The sequence below is a fragment of the Balaenoptera acutorostrata genome, chromosome 1 (genome assembly GCF_949987535.1).
Source record: "Balaenoptera acutorostrata chromosome 1, mBalAcu1.1, whole genome shotgun sequence".
Lineage (NCBI taxonomy): Eukaryota > Metazoa > Chordata > Mammalia > Artiodactyla > Balaenopteridae > Balaenoptera > Balaenoptera acutorostrata.
The window spans coordinates 113,831,710-113,847,875 of NC_080064.1; the positions used below are offsets into that span (position 1 = coordinate 113,831,710).

Genomic DNA, 16,166 nt, shown 5'->3' on the forward strand with positions numbered 1-16,166 from the left:
CCCTAATTCTCTGCTCCATCTCCACACTTCTAACTCAAAGCACTGTCCTCAGGCCCAGGGGCCAAGAAGAAACTTCTTCTCAACCCATTCTCCAGGCTTTTTCTTTTTTTTTTTAAATAAATTTATTTATTTTATTTATTTATTTATTTTTGGCTGCATTGGGTCTTTGTTGCTGTGCGCAGGCTTTCTCTAGTTGCGGCAAGCAGGGGCTACTCTTCATTGTGGTGCGTAGGCTTCTCATTGTGGTGGCTTCTCTTGTTGTGGAGCACGGGCTCTAGGCATGTGGGCTTCAGTAGCTGTGACGTGCAGGCTCAGTAGTTGTGGCGCACGGACTCAGTAGTTGTGGCACACGGGCTTAGTTGCTCCGCGGCATGTGGGATCTTCCCGGACCAGGGCTCGAACCCATGTTCCCCTGCATTGACAGACGGATTCTCAACCACTGTGCCACCAGGGAAGCCCTCTCCAGGCTTTTTCAAGCACTCTTTTTTTTTTTTTTTAATTTATTTATTTTTGGCTGCGTTGGGTCTTTGTTGCTGCATGCGGGTTTTCTCTATTTGTGGCGAGTGGGGGCTACCCTTCTTTGAGGTGCGCGGGCTTTTCATTGTGGTGGCTTCTCCTGTTGCAGAGCACGGGCTCTAGGCACGTGGGCTTCAGTAGTTGTGGCACACAGGCTCAGTAGTTGTGGCTCACGGGCTCTAGAGCGCAGGCTCAGTGGTTGTGGCACACAGGCTTAGTTGCTCCGCAGTATGTGGGCTCATCCCAGGCCAGGGCTCGAACCCATGTCCCCTGCATTGGCAGGCGGATTCTCAACCACTGTGCCACCAGGGAAGCCCTCTCCAGGCTTTTTCAAGCACTTTTAAACTTAACCTGCTGAAACAGAACTCTCTGTCCTTCCCCCAAAATACACATCTGCAACTGACCCTTCTGGTCTCCCAGGCTTTAGACCTTGGTATCATCACCGACTCCCTCTGTACCCGTCCAGGTCCTGGCTTGCCAGTGACAGAAACTGACTCCAGGTCACTTAAAGCAGAAAAGTGATTTATTGGAAGGAATTCCAGTAGTTCACACAACAGATGGAAAGGCTGGGAACCTGCCTTGGGAGATGGGCAAGGACCAAGGTGCATGGGGCAGCCAGAACTTCAGCCAGGATCACAGGAAGAGTCTAGGGAGAAATGAATTCTAACTCCCCACATCTCTGAGTCCTTCCTTTGTAGTAAGAGCCCTGGGTGGAAGCACCTGACTGACTGAGCTCTAGCAGAAAGGCCTGGGAGAGCAAGGCTTTTATCTGGAGGCTTTCATGGCCCTGCCTCCCACCTGGGTTCCAGATGCTCAACTAACAGCACCATCTTTCTCCCACATCCAAACAGCTGCTGCATCCTGTAGAGATCATCTCCAGAATGGCCTTGCATCACTCTGCACCCCCAGTGGCTTGCACTAGTTGCCCCTTTCTAGGAACAGCTGGATAGTATGGTGCAGTGGTTAAATCAGGACCCTCGAGCCAGATAGCCTTGTTTCAGATTCCAGCTTCACAGCTTTACCAGCTGTGTGACCTCAGGGAAGTTATGAACTTCTCTGTGCTTTCACTTTGCTCATCTGTAAACTGAGGATAATAATACTACCTATCTCGTATGGTGACTGTGAACAGTAAGTGCTTAATGTACACAAAGCGCTTCAAATGAGCCTGGAATGGAGAACATGTTCTATAAACGCGAGCTAATGTTATTATTCCCAGGGCAACCTGCCCATTATCCACTCTCAAGTCTCCAAACCTCCCCTCTCTCCCTGCCTCCCCTCAGCCTAGGGTTCCCCAATGAAATACAACCCCCTCAGCTTGTCTCTGAGGCCCTTCTGGGTTGGCCTGCTCCAGCCCAATCTGGAATGTCCTCAGCCCATGTAAAAGCAGTTTCCCTGTAAGCCACATCTCCAAAGGGCCTCCTCCAGGATGTCTATCCCGACACCTCCCCACATGGGGACTCGTGCCCATGTCAGGAGCTCTTTCTTCCGAGTCACAAAGCACTGGGAGCCCATCTCCCCGAGGTATTTACCACATTCCGCCTGCATTCCAGCTATTTGTACACTCCTGCCCCTCCTCCCTCTCTGCGTGGTTCCAGCCCCCTCCCTGTGCCCAGCCCCAAGCTGTGTCGCCCTTTCATGCTGTGTGCCCTTCCCCCCCCCTTACTTCATCAATTCCTACTCCTCTTTAAGACCCAGCTCGGGATCTCCAGGACCCAGCAGTGCCTGGCCCACAGTTAGTGGATGGAGAGGGTGATGGAGGGGACTAGATGGAGCCAGGGGGGCAATAAGGAACATGGAGGGGGTACAGATCCTCTCCCCATCTCCTTCCCCTCGCCCCTGCAGGTCAGGGGAGAAAGGCCTGCATCTTCCCTCTGGGCATGAAATGCCCTTACCCACCATCCCTACCTGGGGAACCCTCAAAAGGATTTCCCCCATTCATCTCTGCCCTCACTGCACCTCAGAGCTCTTGGCTGCCCTGTCCCTGGGGCATTTATCAAGTACTACCTGGAGGAACAAATATTTGTGTTCCTAAGGCTCCTCCTCCATCGCCTTCCCTGTATCCTGAAGACTCCCCCTCCTCATTCCCAGTGTCAGCACATTTACCCCCAGTCAGTCCAGGAGGTCAGGCCCAGGTAAAGAGAAATACACACCAGTCCTTACTGACAGTCTTCTCCCCCAGGCTTAGCACCAGGCCCCTCACAGCTGCTATTTCCTTTGATCCATATAATAATTCCAGGAAGAAAGTAGCCTTGCCCCCATCTTACAGATGAAAACAGTGGAGGCTCTGCAACGAAAAATGCCTTTCCCAAGTTTCCATATCTGGGACTCAGACCCAGCTCTCACAGCACCACTCTCTCTCTTGCTCACAGGTTGCCTTATCGGGCCTTCCCTGCAGTGCCTAACAGAGTGCCTAGTAAACAAACTGACCTCAAAAAATGTTTGGTGAAGCGGAAAGTAAGCCATTATCCGGACATCTATTGCCTGCAGGGACAGGCCAGGGCAGGCTTCAGCGCTGGAAGACTGCATCTCACAAGCTTGACCCACAAACCCCCTCAGGTCCCTCCCCTCCCACCTCCCCAGCCCCTCTCCTCCCTCTCCCTCAAGGGCTCTGGTGAGGGAAGGAACTGCCCCCTCTCCACCCCCTTCCTTTCCCTTCTCCATACACACTCCCCCATTTGCCCACAGCAAATTCAGCACTTTGGGCCCAGGTCTTTCCTTTATACCCAGGAGAGTTGGGCAGTGAGGTGTGGAAGGAATAAGGTGCTGTGGACCCAAGCCCCACCGAGGCTAACCGTCTGAGTCCTGAATACCATCATCTTTCTGAGCCTCAGTTTCCTCACCTAGTCAGTGGGGGCATAATTCCTGCTTTTGCCCACCTCAAAATGTGTAGGAGTCTATAAAGATGAAATAGTACGTGATAAAATACACAGCTGAGGGGCTTCCCTGGTGGCGCAGTGGTTGAGAGTCTGCCTGCCAATGCAGGGGACACGGATTCGAGCCCTGGTCTGGGAAGATCCCACATGCCGCGGAGAAACTAGGCCCGTGAGCCACAATTACTGAGCCTGCGCGTCTGGAGCCTGTGCTCCGCAACATGAGAGGCCGCAACAGTGAGAGGCCCGTGCACCGCGATGAAGAGTGGCCCCCGCTCGCCGCAACTGGAGAAAGCTCTCGCACAGAAACGAAGACCCAACACAGCCATAAATAAATAAATCAATAAAAAAAAAATTTTTTTTTTAAAAATACACAGCTGAAAACACTGGAAGAGCGTAAAATGTTACACAAATGTAAGGGATTCCGAGCTGGCCGTAACATGGGCATTGAACTGTAACCTCTGAAAGATATTTACCATAAAAAATTCCAGAGCCAAAAAAAAAAAAAAAAATTCCAGAGCCATGGGGAAAAGAACTGTGAATTGTGCTTGCTCCTGAGATTTAACTTCTTTGGGTGATTTTTTTTCTTTCTTCATTTGTGCTTCTCCAAGTTTTCTGCATTGATTATGTATTCCTTCTGTAATTAGGAAAAAAAAAAGTTATGTAAAAGTAATGTCTCTGAAATAAAAGTGTCTAAATTCCTGCTTTTACACTACGTTATAGTGAAAGATTGGGGGGGGGGCGGACAGGGAAGTGGAAAAGAGGTTTATCAGCTGCATTGAGAGTAAATGTCTTCCTGCCCACCCTCACCCGGCTTTTCTACCCTGGAGGACCAGAGGACCAAGGCTGGGTAGCTGGGAAGGAAGGATTTCTCCCCAGTCAAAATCACAGGGAAAGGATTCCTGGCTCCCATCCCCAACTGCCTCCCTTAGACACCTCCACCTGGAAATTCCACTGATCCTTCAAATGCAACATGTCTGTGCAGGCCCTGTTCAGTGCTCATCCTGCTCCCAGTCTAACAAGACTCCTGTTTCTTTGGGGAACAGAGCAGATCCCATTTGAGGGAGGAGGGTCCCAGGCCCAGCCCCAGCCCTCCACAACTGTCCCTTCTCCTGCACAAATGCTGCTGTAGCCATGGACACTGAACCAGTTCTGTCCCGAGAGTAAGTTGTCTAGGAAGCTGCTAGGAAAGATTTTCTTACCGGATAGAAAGAGACCCTTAGGAGGAGAAACCCTCTTGCTCCCACCCCTTCTTCCTGTGGCTCCTGCAGCTTGAATGTAGCTCTTGTACAATCAGTCATCTTGTAACCAGAGTCATGAGGACAGCAGAGCAGAGAGGCGGACAGCATTGGGTCTTTGACGGCACTGTCGAGCTGCTGTCCCACATCAGAGGGCTTTGTGTTGGGGGAAACATAAAACCTCTTGCTTAAACCACTAGTAGTTGGGTATTCTGTTATTTGCAGCCAAAATCACTCCTAATTGATACAATGTCCAAAATTGTCCTCTTTATTTATCCTTCCTGGGTCTGTTCCTCGCCTCCAGTTCCTATATGTAAATGGCACTTCTGCCCACCAAGCCATCCCAGACTCCTCCCGGCCTCCTGCCCATGGCTCAGCTCTCATCCAACTCTGTCTAATCTGTCCTCTGCTCTCCCCACTCTGCTGCACCTCAGCTTCAGGCCCGTCTCACTCCCACCGGAACTCCTGCAGCTCAGGCCTAACCAGCCCCCTTACTTCTGAGCTCCCTCTTCTGCCCACATTCTGTTACCCTCAGTGATTTTTCTAAAATACAAATCTGATTATGTTTCCTACTTAAGCATCTATGGGCTACAGAATAACGTTCAAAATCCTGAGCATGGCAGTCAAGGCCCTTAGCAACATGGCCCCCAAACCTTCTGCTTTCATCTCTTGCCACTCCCCCAGACCCATTTTGTACTTTTAGCAACACCAGAGTATTCGCTGCACACACCCTAACCCCTCTACTTGTGTTTTTTTCCCCTCATCCCTGAATATGAATGCCTACTTATCCTCCAAAACCCATTTCAAATATCTCCTCCTGAGTCAGCCATGTTGGCAGACTCAAAAGCAGGCAGAGGAAAAAACATATATATCCCCTCCTTTGTGAAGCATTCCTGACCCCAAATAAACATTCCTTCATCTGTGAGCCCGCAGCCTGTTGTTCCATTTATACCACTATTATAATTCTTATTTTATATTCTCAGTACATATTTGCAAGCAGATTAGATTCCTTTAGGAGAAGGGTATATTTCAGAGCCCCCAGCACCTCCCAGCACAGTATTTGATATAAGTGATCAATGTTTGGTGGCATCATTAACAAACACCTTCTGGTGCTTTCTGTGCAGAAACCACGGTCCAATCCTTTTTTTTTTTTTTTTTAATAAATTTATTTATTTTATTTATTTTTGTTTTTGGCTGCGTTGGGTCTTCGCTGCTGTGCGCGCGCGGGCTTTCTCTGGTTGCGGCAAGCGGGGGCTACTCTTCGTTGCGGTGCGTGGGCTTCTCATTGCGGTGGCTTCTCTTGTTGCAGAGGGCTTCTCATTGCGGTGGCTTCTCTTGTTGCTGAGCCCGTGCTCCACAACAAGAGAAGCCACCGCAATGAGAAGCCTCGCACCGCAGCGAAGAGTAGCCCCCGCTTGCCGCAACTAGAGAAAACCCGTGCGCAGCAATGAAGACCCAACGCAGCCAAAAATAGATAAATTAAAAATATATAGAGAGAGAAATATCTCATAAACAATCACAACAAATAAACTTCAAAAATATTTTTTAAATATTGTTTACAAAGAGTTTATACATGAAAATATCTTCTGTCGTAAAGTTAAAGGGGAAAAAAGAATTACAAGATAGAAATGAGTCATATTTAACACAATATCTAAAAGCAAGCAAACAAAACCTTACAAACAAAAAGCTGGCAGGGAAGGGTTGAAGATGTTCACAGTAGCTGGTGGTTCCCCATTATTCTTCTGTTCTCTTGTTCAACTTTTGAAAAATATACACACATTACTAATAAAGTGGGAAACATACACTTCATTTTTCAAAATGACATAGGGAGAGGAGCAGAGACTGCTTCAAGCTCTGGATCACCTCCTCTGCGCCCTGCCTCATCCCACTGCCCAGTGATGCCCTTAGAGGCTGTGCCAGGTTAGCTGTGTCCCAGGGCCTTGTGGTTCTGGCCTTCCCCACCCCAAACCACAGGGCGCTCAGCAAGGCGTAGCAACCAAGTAGCTCCGCACAGTTCAGACTGGAAATGTTACCTCCAGGCCAACAGTGCCCCACAGGTGGACAGCACCTCCCTCCAGAGGCTGGGCCTCCCCCACGGCCCTCAGAGGGTTAATCCTGTCCCCGAGGAATTTCCAGAAAGGACTCATGAGGGGAATTTCCCAGACAGGCAGGCAGACAGACAGACACCTCAGACGGCTCCCGCCACTGAGCACAGATGTTTGCCTGAGGGTGGCGGTGCTGAGAGCCAACACAGGCGCACAACTTTGTGGTGAGAGGTAGCCCAAAGCAAGAACCAAGACAAGACCCGCCTGGGCAGGCTGGGGGCTGGGATGGGGGAGGGCATGGGGCTGAGCTGGTTTGCAGGTCGAGTCTCCGAGCCAAAGTCTCTTCTGCGGTCTCGGTCTGGGTCTCTCAGTACCTGCAGCTCTCCTGCCGGTCCACCAGGAGTCGCAGCGGCTCTCGGAGTGTCCAGGCAGCGCGAGGGCGGTTGTGGGTCTGCAATCTCGGCTTTTCCTCGCAGCAAGTCTATTGTATAAATGGTGGCTTCTCTATTTCCCCTACTGGTCTGAGGGCTAATCAAGGGCAGGGATTTTATCCTAGACGCACCCTTACCTTCGGTGCCCATCACAACAGCTGGGGTCTAGAGGTGCCCCATTAGTTCGGACGAAAGACCCCCATACGCACAAATACTAGGATAGGAGAAGAGTGATTGAGCTCCAAGCCTTCAGAGAGAATGCTGGGGACAGTGCCAAGCTGGGGAAAGAGGGCTCCGCGTCCCGTTCGTGCCCAGAATTTCCCCCCACCTCTTCTCCACCCGCCTTGCTCCAGCCCTACACGCAGGCAGGGCGGGAACGGACATGGCCCCGCCGGGCTGGGCCGAGCGAGCCCGAACCTGCCCGGCCCGAGCGGCGCAGCCCAGGGGACCCCACACGTTCCCGCCCAGAAATCCCGGCGGTCAGAGAAACGGGGGAACGTGCCCCAAACTGTCTCCTCCAGGGGGCAATCCTGGGCCACCCTCTCTGAAGAACTACCATCACCCCTTCCTTCTCTAACCCTTATGGTTTCTTTTCAGAGCAGTACGTACCGCAGGAGTAACACTGAACAGTGATTTCACTCACTCAACAAAGATTTCTTGACCACCTACTACGCGTGCTAGGTGCTGTGCCAGGCGCTGGCAATACAGCAGTGAACCAGCAAAACTCCCTGCCCTCGTGGGACTTCGATTCTATGGGACACGAGCAGAGGGATGGGGTAATCTCGCCTGGGACACGTGGGTGGCCGACACCCAGGTGCCCTCCCAGGTGAGCAAAACGCGCGTGAGGCGCCGCCCTGGGGCTGGTTCGGCGGGTAGACTTCGGCCCCGGCGGGAGGGGCGGGCTGCACCTCGGGTAAACGCGGGGCCGGGCACGTCGCCTGGGGGCAGGTGCGCGCGAGGGGGTGGTGGTAGGGGCCGTGCGCAACGCCTGGCCGGGACCCGGCCGCGGGGTTACCGAGCCAAGCCCCTAGTTCGCGCGGGGTAAATATTTATCCTACGCGCGGCGGAATCTGGCTGAGTCGAGCCTCTAGCAACTTGCGCCCCCCACGGGGTAGGGCCGGCCCGGGCCCTCCCCCGCCCCAGGCTCCTCCCCGGCGGGACCAGCGCCGGACTAGCCGCTGCGTCCGGCCCCGCGTAATTACAGGGGCTGCGGCCAGGCCTGGCCGTAAAAGAGGAGGATGAAACAGCCTGGGAACCGGGGAAGCTGGGCTCGAGCCTCTAGGGGGCCCCGGGTCTGCGGCTTCCCGCGTTGCTCAGCCGCTTGGAAGGGCTGGCCAGGGGTGTGCACAGACTCGCAAAATCAACTCCGGACGGGCATGCAAACAGCCACACAATTACACACATGAATCACCAAACGCACGCAGTCATACAGCATTAGGACTTCCAGCTCCAGATACACACACACACACACACGAACCTGATCAAACACCTGCCCGCCCTCTCCGCCCCGAGATCTGGGAGGCAGACACCCACCCGCCAACCCCTGCCCCAGACGGTGCAGATCCCGGCGGGGAGAGGAGCCCCGAGAGGCGAATTCCAGCGGCTTTGTTTACACTGCTCGGGGTGCGGGGTAGCGAGCTGGATACTGGGGCCTGACTGACTGGGAGACCCAGCCCAAACTGGGCCAGACCCAGTCTCCCAGTCTGGGACGCTGCACAAAAACCCCCTCCCCGCCTTCAGCCCCCAGCCCCCAGACGTTGCTCGCCTGTGCATGTTTCCCCTCCTCTTCACACGCTGTTCACAAACATTAGCATACGTACGTCAAAGTTTCACACGCTTCCCCACACGCGGCTGTGATACTACTCACAAATGCTTTCACACTTGCGCGCCATCACACGTATTTACACATGCCAGATGCACATCTGTGGTTACAGTTTGTCACCCTTCAGGCCCAGATTCTCACAGTCCATATTCAAAGCCTGTTCGCACGGTACACAGGTGTTAGAACACACTCACACACAGGTCATTAGTGCCCTTTGGAGCCCTAGAAACAAGAGCGAACCCCCTCGCGGGCCCAGAATCCCGAGTGTTCCTCCCTCTCACAGGCACTGACGGACAGAGGCGCCCTAAGCCCCGGCCGCACACGTTACACACTTGATCACACACAGGGTTGCACTTTATTCCCGGCATCTAGGCGATGACACAATCTCCCGAACAAAGACAACATTGACAAACCCAACAAAAACAAACAGCAGCGTGTGTGGGGAGGGGCAGCCGAGCGCAGAGTCCAGGAAGGGGGTGGGTAGGAGGAGAGTGTGGAAACGCGGGCGCCCGAGCCTGGGTGTGCAAGGCTCGGGAAAGGTGCGGGACCTATCAACAACCTCGCACCCTTCAAGATCGGCGCAGGGCGCCCGCCAGCCGGGTCCCGCACCCGCTGGTTAGCAGACCCGCACGTGGAGTTCGTTCCCTTCTCCCGCACGAGACTGCGCGGGGGACACAGACCCACCACCTCGCACAGGCCCACAAAGCTGCACGCGGATCCACGAGTGAGCAAACACACAGCGCTGAGCAGATTTGTCGGGCGGAGGTGCGCGCTTTGCTCCCCTCTCCTCCCCTCCCCTCCCCCCCTGCCCTCCCCTCCTCCACCTCCCCAGCCCCCAGGCCCAGGGCAGCCGCGCGCCGGGCGGGGCGGGGGCGGGGGCGGGGGCGGGGCGGGGTGTCGGGCGGCGCCGGCCCAAAAGGCGGAGTCGCGAGGCGGAGGGCCCAGAGCTGTGAGCACTGTGCTGAGTGCGCCGCGGAGAAAGCCTGCGGGAACCCAGAGCCGGAGGAGCCCTTCGTCCCCGCCCGGCCTGGCCCGGCCCCGCGCTATGGAGTTCCTCTGGGCCCCTCTCTTGGGTCTGTGCTGCAGTCTGGCCGCTGCTGACCGCCACACCGTCTTCTGGAACAGTTCAAACCCCAAGTAAGCCCCGAGTCTCCGGCCGACAGCCTGGGCGCCCGCTTGGCACTGCTCCCCCTTCCAGGTTAACTGTCCCGGCTAGCCCCTAACCTGAGTCTCGGGGAGGTGACCGTAGGCGGGAGGGATCCCATAGACTTTCTTCTCCCCCATAGCTGGGAGCACCCCACCCCAGGGCAGGACCCTGCCCGCGTCTGCTTGCACAGGTACTGTCTCTGCCCCTCTTTTCCTTCCCTCTGGCACCCCTGTTACTCCGAAGTGAGGGACCCGCGTTGAACAGTTCCTGCCCTTAGCAGGGGCCACTCTCTCTGGCCGCCAAGGCTCTTGTTCTAGGCCCTTCCACTGAGAAAGCCTCTGTGCCTCTCCTTGTGTGTTACTTGGGCATCTGCCCACACTGACAGGTCTTGACATCCGGAGTAAGCAGAATGCTTATTGTAATCCTGGAAGGACCCTTCAGGAGGGACCTGGGCTGCCAGCATTAAGTGTTCATTCTGTATTTAAGGTCACCCTGGAAAGCCCTCCCCCCTCAAGAGTCTTTTGAGGTGGCATGAATGAGGCACATGCTGTGTGTGGGTAGGCTTGAGGGTATCTGAGGTTCAGGTAGTAAAACTGAAGAGAAGGGGAGAGGGAGGTCGTGGGAAAGGTTCCAGAGGACAGGAAGGGGTTAAAAGGGTTACAAAGGGCTCTGGGCAGGAAGGAGTTAATTTCTCCGGGGCAGGTTTAGGGCTGTGAGGCAAATGGTACAGGGAGGGAGAAGCTCCATCGGACCCTTTGTTCTTTGTTCTTGAGTTTTCTGAAGTTATGGGAACAATATTTGCAGGAAAACGGGAGAGGGGGGTAAGGTGGAGTAAGGAGAGGAGGGCTGGACACCTTGGGGTCGGGGGGAAAAACACTTCACTCAGCCCAGCCACCCGCAGCCCTAGCAGGCCTACCCTCCACTCCCTTTGAGAAAAAGACTGTGCCAGTTTCCTGTTGACCCTGTGGCAGCATTGCCTGGTAGGGGGTCTGTCGTCTGTGGCGAGTTGGGCAGGGAGGGAACAGCCAGCTGCCAACCCCAGAGGGCAATGCCTTCTTGCCCACTGGCCGCCTGACAGGGCAGTGCAGTCAGCCCTCCCCCACCTCACTCCTTGCTGTCTGTTCTTTGCTTCTTTGACCCAATCTTGTCCTAGAGGGAGAGAGCAAAGTCCCTGTTTATGCCCGTGCCAGGTGTTGGCTGAAGGAGGAGGAGGGGACAGGAAGCCATGAGTAGGGAGGGGGGGACCCTGGCCTTTTCCGTTCCCAAGCTCCCAGGTTTCCTCTCTTTCAGGAAGGAGCCTCTTCCTTGCCCCCCCTCCCCGCCTTCCCTGACGCCGCTGCCCCCCTTTCCCAGATGGAGAGCAAGAGTCAAGGGAGTGCTAAGTGGAGCAGATTGTACCCCCAGGAGGGGGTGATGGGCGCACCCACCAAGCACAGCTTCTGCCCTGTCCATCTGGACACACACACACACACACACACACACACACACACACTCTACCATACCCAGGACTAAACAGAAAGCCAGCCCAGAGTGGAGGCCACAAGCAGCCAAGCCAGGCCCAGCTTGAGGGCAAAGACGAGGTGGTAATGAGCTGGGTGGGTATGAGGCTGGCATGGGTGACTCAGGGCAGTGGGCATCAGCCCTGGGATCTCCAGGCCCCAGGCAGGGGGCAGCATGGGAAGAAGGGCAGTGCCACTGTGAGCTGCACCCTGGCCTCCTTGGTGCTAGAGGGGCAGGTACCCCACCCATCCAGACCTGTCAGCTCCCTTTGCCTGGAGGACAGTGCCCAGAGCAAGTGGGCACTGGGCCATCCTGGGGTCCTGGGGGCTGTCCACATTTGACAAGGGAAATTTTCACAGGTTCTCATGAATGCCGGGGTGGGTGGCAGAGGTAGATGAAGAATGAGTCAGTGCCCGTCACAGGAATGGAGGAAAGACGCCAGACCCAGAGCTGAAATACCTGTTCTGAAATGGCTTCTATGTTTATCTCTCCAGAGAGGAATTTTAAAAGCCTCTCTCTGCTCCTCCTCCCTCCCTCTCTCTCTCTCCCTCCCTCCCTCCCTCTCTCTCTCTCTCTCTCTCTCTCTCTCTCTCTCTCTTTTCCCCAGGGTGGGGGAGGGGCCTTGGTAAGCCCAGCTGGAGCACTGGCATGCTCCTGCAAAGCCAGGCCTCTTAAGGGTCATGCTGACTGGGCAGTGGGTGCCCACCTCAGAGGCCTCTTCGCCTAACCCCTGCCCCTCTCCCCACCACCCATGCCCCTGGCTTTGGTTTGAAGCAAGTTGGCAGCCAACTCTGCTGAGTCTCTAGCTGGCAGTGCTTGGGGGAATTCAGAGAAGCTGACCGGCTTGGAGAGGGAGGTGGGGAGGCACTTTTTCCCCTACTAGGGCCCCACCTAGACTGGAGCCAGGTGTCTAGAGCTGGGGGGGAGGGGTCAGTGGGCAGTCCGGCTGGAGCCTTTGGAGCCTGGGGGGAATGGGCTGGGGGAGGGGAGCTGGCTCCACCTTGGGAAGAAGGAGAGGAGAGGCCTTCTCAGATCTGAGAACTCCAGCATTTCTGGAGCTCATTTCACGAGAGGTGAAAGTATGGCTTTTGGAGATAAAGGGACAGAGAGGTTTTGGGGTGCTTTGAGAGAAGTGGACAAGGAGAGCTGAGCATAGATTTGAGTAGCTAGAAGGGGAGATTTGAGGGGACTGGACGAATTGATTAAAGCAATTTAACTCAAAAGGACTGGACATTATCTGTGGGCATGGATGTCCTGGGTGTTGGGGGAAAAGTGAAGTTGAACAACGTGAGATATACTCAGTGGGTCAAGGGGAAAAATGAGAGGAGTAAGAGAAGTGAAGACAGATTGTTGGATGCCGAGTACTAGCATGGGAAAGAAAAAGGGTGATGTGGATCTTGATTATAGAATGGGCCAGTAGGGTCTCAGATTGAGGTCTAATAGCAGTTAAAGGAGCAAGTGGTAGAATAGAGTTGGGGAAATATTTATAGGTAGAAGAGTGAGCAGAGGAAATATTTAGAAGCCCATCCTTGGGTAAATATCAGGGAGGTTATGGGAAGTGCCTTGGTACCTGAAAGATACTAAGTGGATGCTATTTAGAGGATTAGTGGCAGACGGTGGTGGGAATGTTTGGAGATGGTGGAAAGATATTTAAGAGATCAAGATCAGTAAATTAAATACTGGAAGTTAAGATTTTTTAAAAATCTTTGGTGGGGGCGGTGGTCCAGTATGAAATGTGAGGGGTCATGTAAACATTTGGAAGCTCAAGGCTCTGGCCTGGCTTCCGAGTGACCACCTGCTTTCTCTACCTCTGCGCATGCCCAGGTTTCGGAGTGAGGACTACACAGTACATGTGCAGTTAAATGACTACCTGGACATCATCTGTCCTCATTATGAGGATGACTCTGTGGCAGACGCTGCCATGGAGCGGTACACACTGTACCTGGTGGAGCATGAGCAGTACCAACTGTGCCAACCCCAATCCAAGGACCAGGTCCGCTGGCAGTGCAACCAGCCCAGTGCCAGGCATGGCCCAGAGAAGCTGTCTGAGAAGTTCCAGCGCTTCACACCCTTTACCCTGGGCAAGGAGTTCAAAGAGGGACACAGCTACTACTACATCTGTGAGTGCCCGGGAGGCATGCACACAGGTGCACACACTGGGGGACGCACCTGGCATGATGTACATGCTTCGGTACATGCTTAGTGGGAAGGCAAGCAGCAGACGGCCCCTTCCAACCCTGAAGTCTGTTTTTGTTCATTCCCATTACAAATGTGGAGTGAGCTTCTACTGTGTCCTGGGCACTCTGCTTGGCACTGTAGGCGCAGAGATAAATAAAACATTACAGAGTCTCTGTCCTCCAGGAACCTGGAAAGGGACATACATAGATTAACAGACCATTAGAACAGGGTGATATGGTAGATATGAGCTCAGGGGCCCTGCGGAAATGACTTGAGTACCTGCTAGTCTGGGTTTGGGGGGCACCTCAGAGAAGGCTTCCTGGGGAAGATGACCCAAGAGTTTAGGACAGACAGAGGAGCTGGCCAAACAAGGGGACATGTGCAAAGGGAGCATGACATCTTCAGGGAACTTCATATGGTTCAGACTGACTGGAGCAGGAGGCACACTTGGAAGTGGGGAGATAGGAGCTTGGAGAAGTAGACAGGGCAGAGCATGGGGGCCTAAGAAGTGCTAAGGAGTTTGGATTTTATCCTGAGGGCAGTGGAGAGCCACTGGTGGATTTTACAAGTTGTGAGATCAGCTTTGTATAGAATGAATCCAGGCCTCACCCTGTCAGTGGGGCTTAGGCAGGGCGAGGACAAAGTGGCTGGGTAAGGGGAGCATATTGTGCAGGTTGCCCCCAACTTCAGGCTGGGAGGAATGGAGGATGGGCTGTAGGGAGGGGACAGTGTCTATGTTCTTTTTACCACCACCTCCAAAGTCAGGGGTTATTCCCAAGAATGGGAGCTTAGACTGAACTTGGGGCAGAAAGTGGGCAAAAACTAAGGAAGGTGAGAATCAAAGATTAGAGGGAAGAGAGGGATTAAAATGAGTAAGGACCGAGAAAGCAGGGTCAGAGGCATTTATGCTTTTATTTTCTTCCAAAAAAGTTTCCTTCCTTATCACTCTCTGGACTTATTTTGTAGCCAAACCCATCCACCACCAGGAAGACCAGTGCTTGAGGTTGAAGGTGACCGTCAGTGGCAAAATCAGTGAGTGTCACAGCCTTGTGGGTCTCCTTGCTGCATCCCTATCCTGGGCCTGGTCTAGTGATGTGGGATGGTTGGGAAGTCCCACTGCCCAGCCCACCCAGCATTCCCACCCCTCTGCCTCCTTGGTGTACCAAGTACCTGACCTAAGACCACCCTTTCAGCTCACAGTCCTCAGGCCCATGCCAATGCACAGGAGAAGAGACTTCCAGCAGGTAGGTGGCTGGAGCAAATTGGGCCTGGGGCACAACAGGGGGTCTGCTTGAAGAGGTTGGGTACAGGAGGTGGCTCTTTTGCCAGGCAGGGGCAGGGGAAGCCTCGCTGGGCTGAGGGCCAGTGCCAATAGCGGGGACCGCTCACCTTGGGGGCCTCTGCCCTCTCACCTTGCAGATGACCCAGAGGTGCAGGTTCTACATAGCATTGGTCACAGTGCCGCCCCCCGCCTCTTCCCACTCGCCTGGGCTGTGCTGCTCCTGCCATTCCTGCTGCTGCAAACCCCATGAAGGTGTATGCCGCACGCACTGTAAGAACTGGAACTGAGGGGGCAGGGCGGGCCTCCCTCACCTGCCTGGGGCCCCTCCCAAAGCCCTAGTCCTGGGAACCACTCCTACCACATGCACAAGCTGCCACCCAGCAGCCTCAAAACGGGTCAGTATTAAAGCTTTCAACCCAAAGGAGGTCAGCAAGCCTGACAGTGCCATCCTCGCCTCCACCTCAGAGGGATGGACAAAGAAGTGGAGACAGTCCTTTCCCCTCCATTCCTGCCCTTAAGCCAAAGAAACGAGCTGTGCGGACATGGCCTCTTAAGAAGGGCACTGTGGGAGCCGAGCTGAAAGGGGCTTGGGCTTACATGGATGGACACTGAGCTTGGCGAAGATGTCCCTCCCAGAGAGAGCCAGGATGGCTCTGAAGGAAAAGCAAGAGACAAGTTTCCTGCTTGGGAGCCAGGAACAGGAGAGGCAGCATGCTTGGGCTGACCCAGCATCTCCCCCAAGACTTTCCTCTGTGGAGGTGCCACGGAGAGGACTGTAGCCAGGCATTACATCCTCTCCCACCCTGGGGCATCACTCCGCGGAGCTGCGCCAGCAGGGGGGCTGTGCCAACCTGTTCTTAGAGTGTAGCTGTAAGGGCAGTGCCCATGTGCACAGAGTCTGTGCCTAGACTGACTGTAGCCTGAAGGGCAGGGCCCACGAGTACAGAATCTGTATATGAACTAGATGTGTGTCTGCTGATTTCTACAACTGGAGTTTTTTTATACAATGTTCTTTGTCTCAAAATAAAGCAATGTGTTTGTTTTTTTGGACATGCTTTTCTGCCCTTCCATCCTAATTTATGACCATTGAGTCCCTGCTGCTGCTAGGCTCTGTGGTATATCATCAGTAGCAATTGG

At 54.2% G+C, this 16,166-nt stretch overlaps 1 protein-coding gene across 1 annotated transcript; it reads left to right on the top strand.

The window, feature by feature from the left end:
• Positions 1-9,808: 9,808 nt before the first annotated feature.
• On the top strand, positions 9,809-16,079 carry EFNA1 (ephrin A1). Its single transcript, XM_057558374.1, has 5 exons — positions 9,809-10,059; positions 13,394-13,689; positions 14,714-14,779; positions 14,941-14,991; positions 15,167-16,079. Exons 1-5 carry the CDS (start codon positions 9,968-9,970, stop codon positions 15,277-15,279), a joined length of 618 nt encoding a protein of 205 aa, XP_057414357.1. The 5' UTR covers positions 9,809-9,967; the 3' UTR covers positions 15,280-16,079.
• Positions 16,080-16,166: the final 87 nt, after the last annotated feature.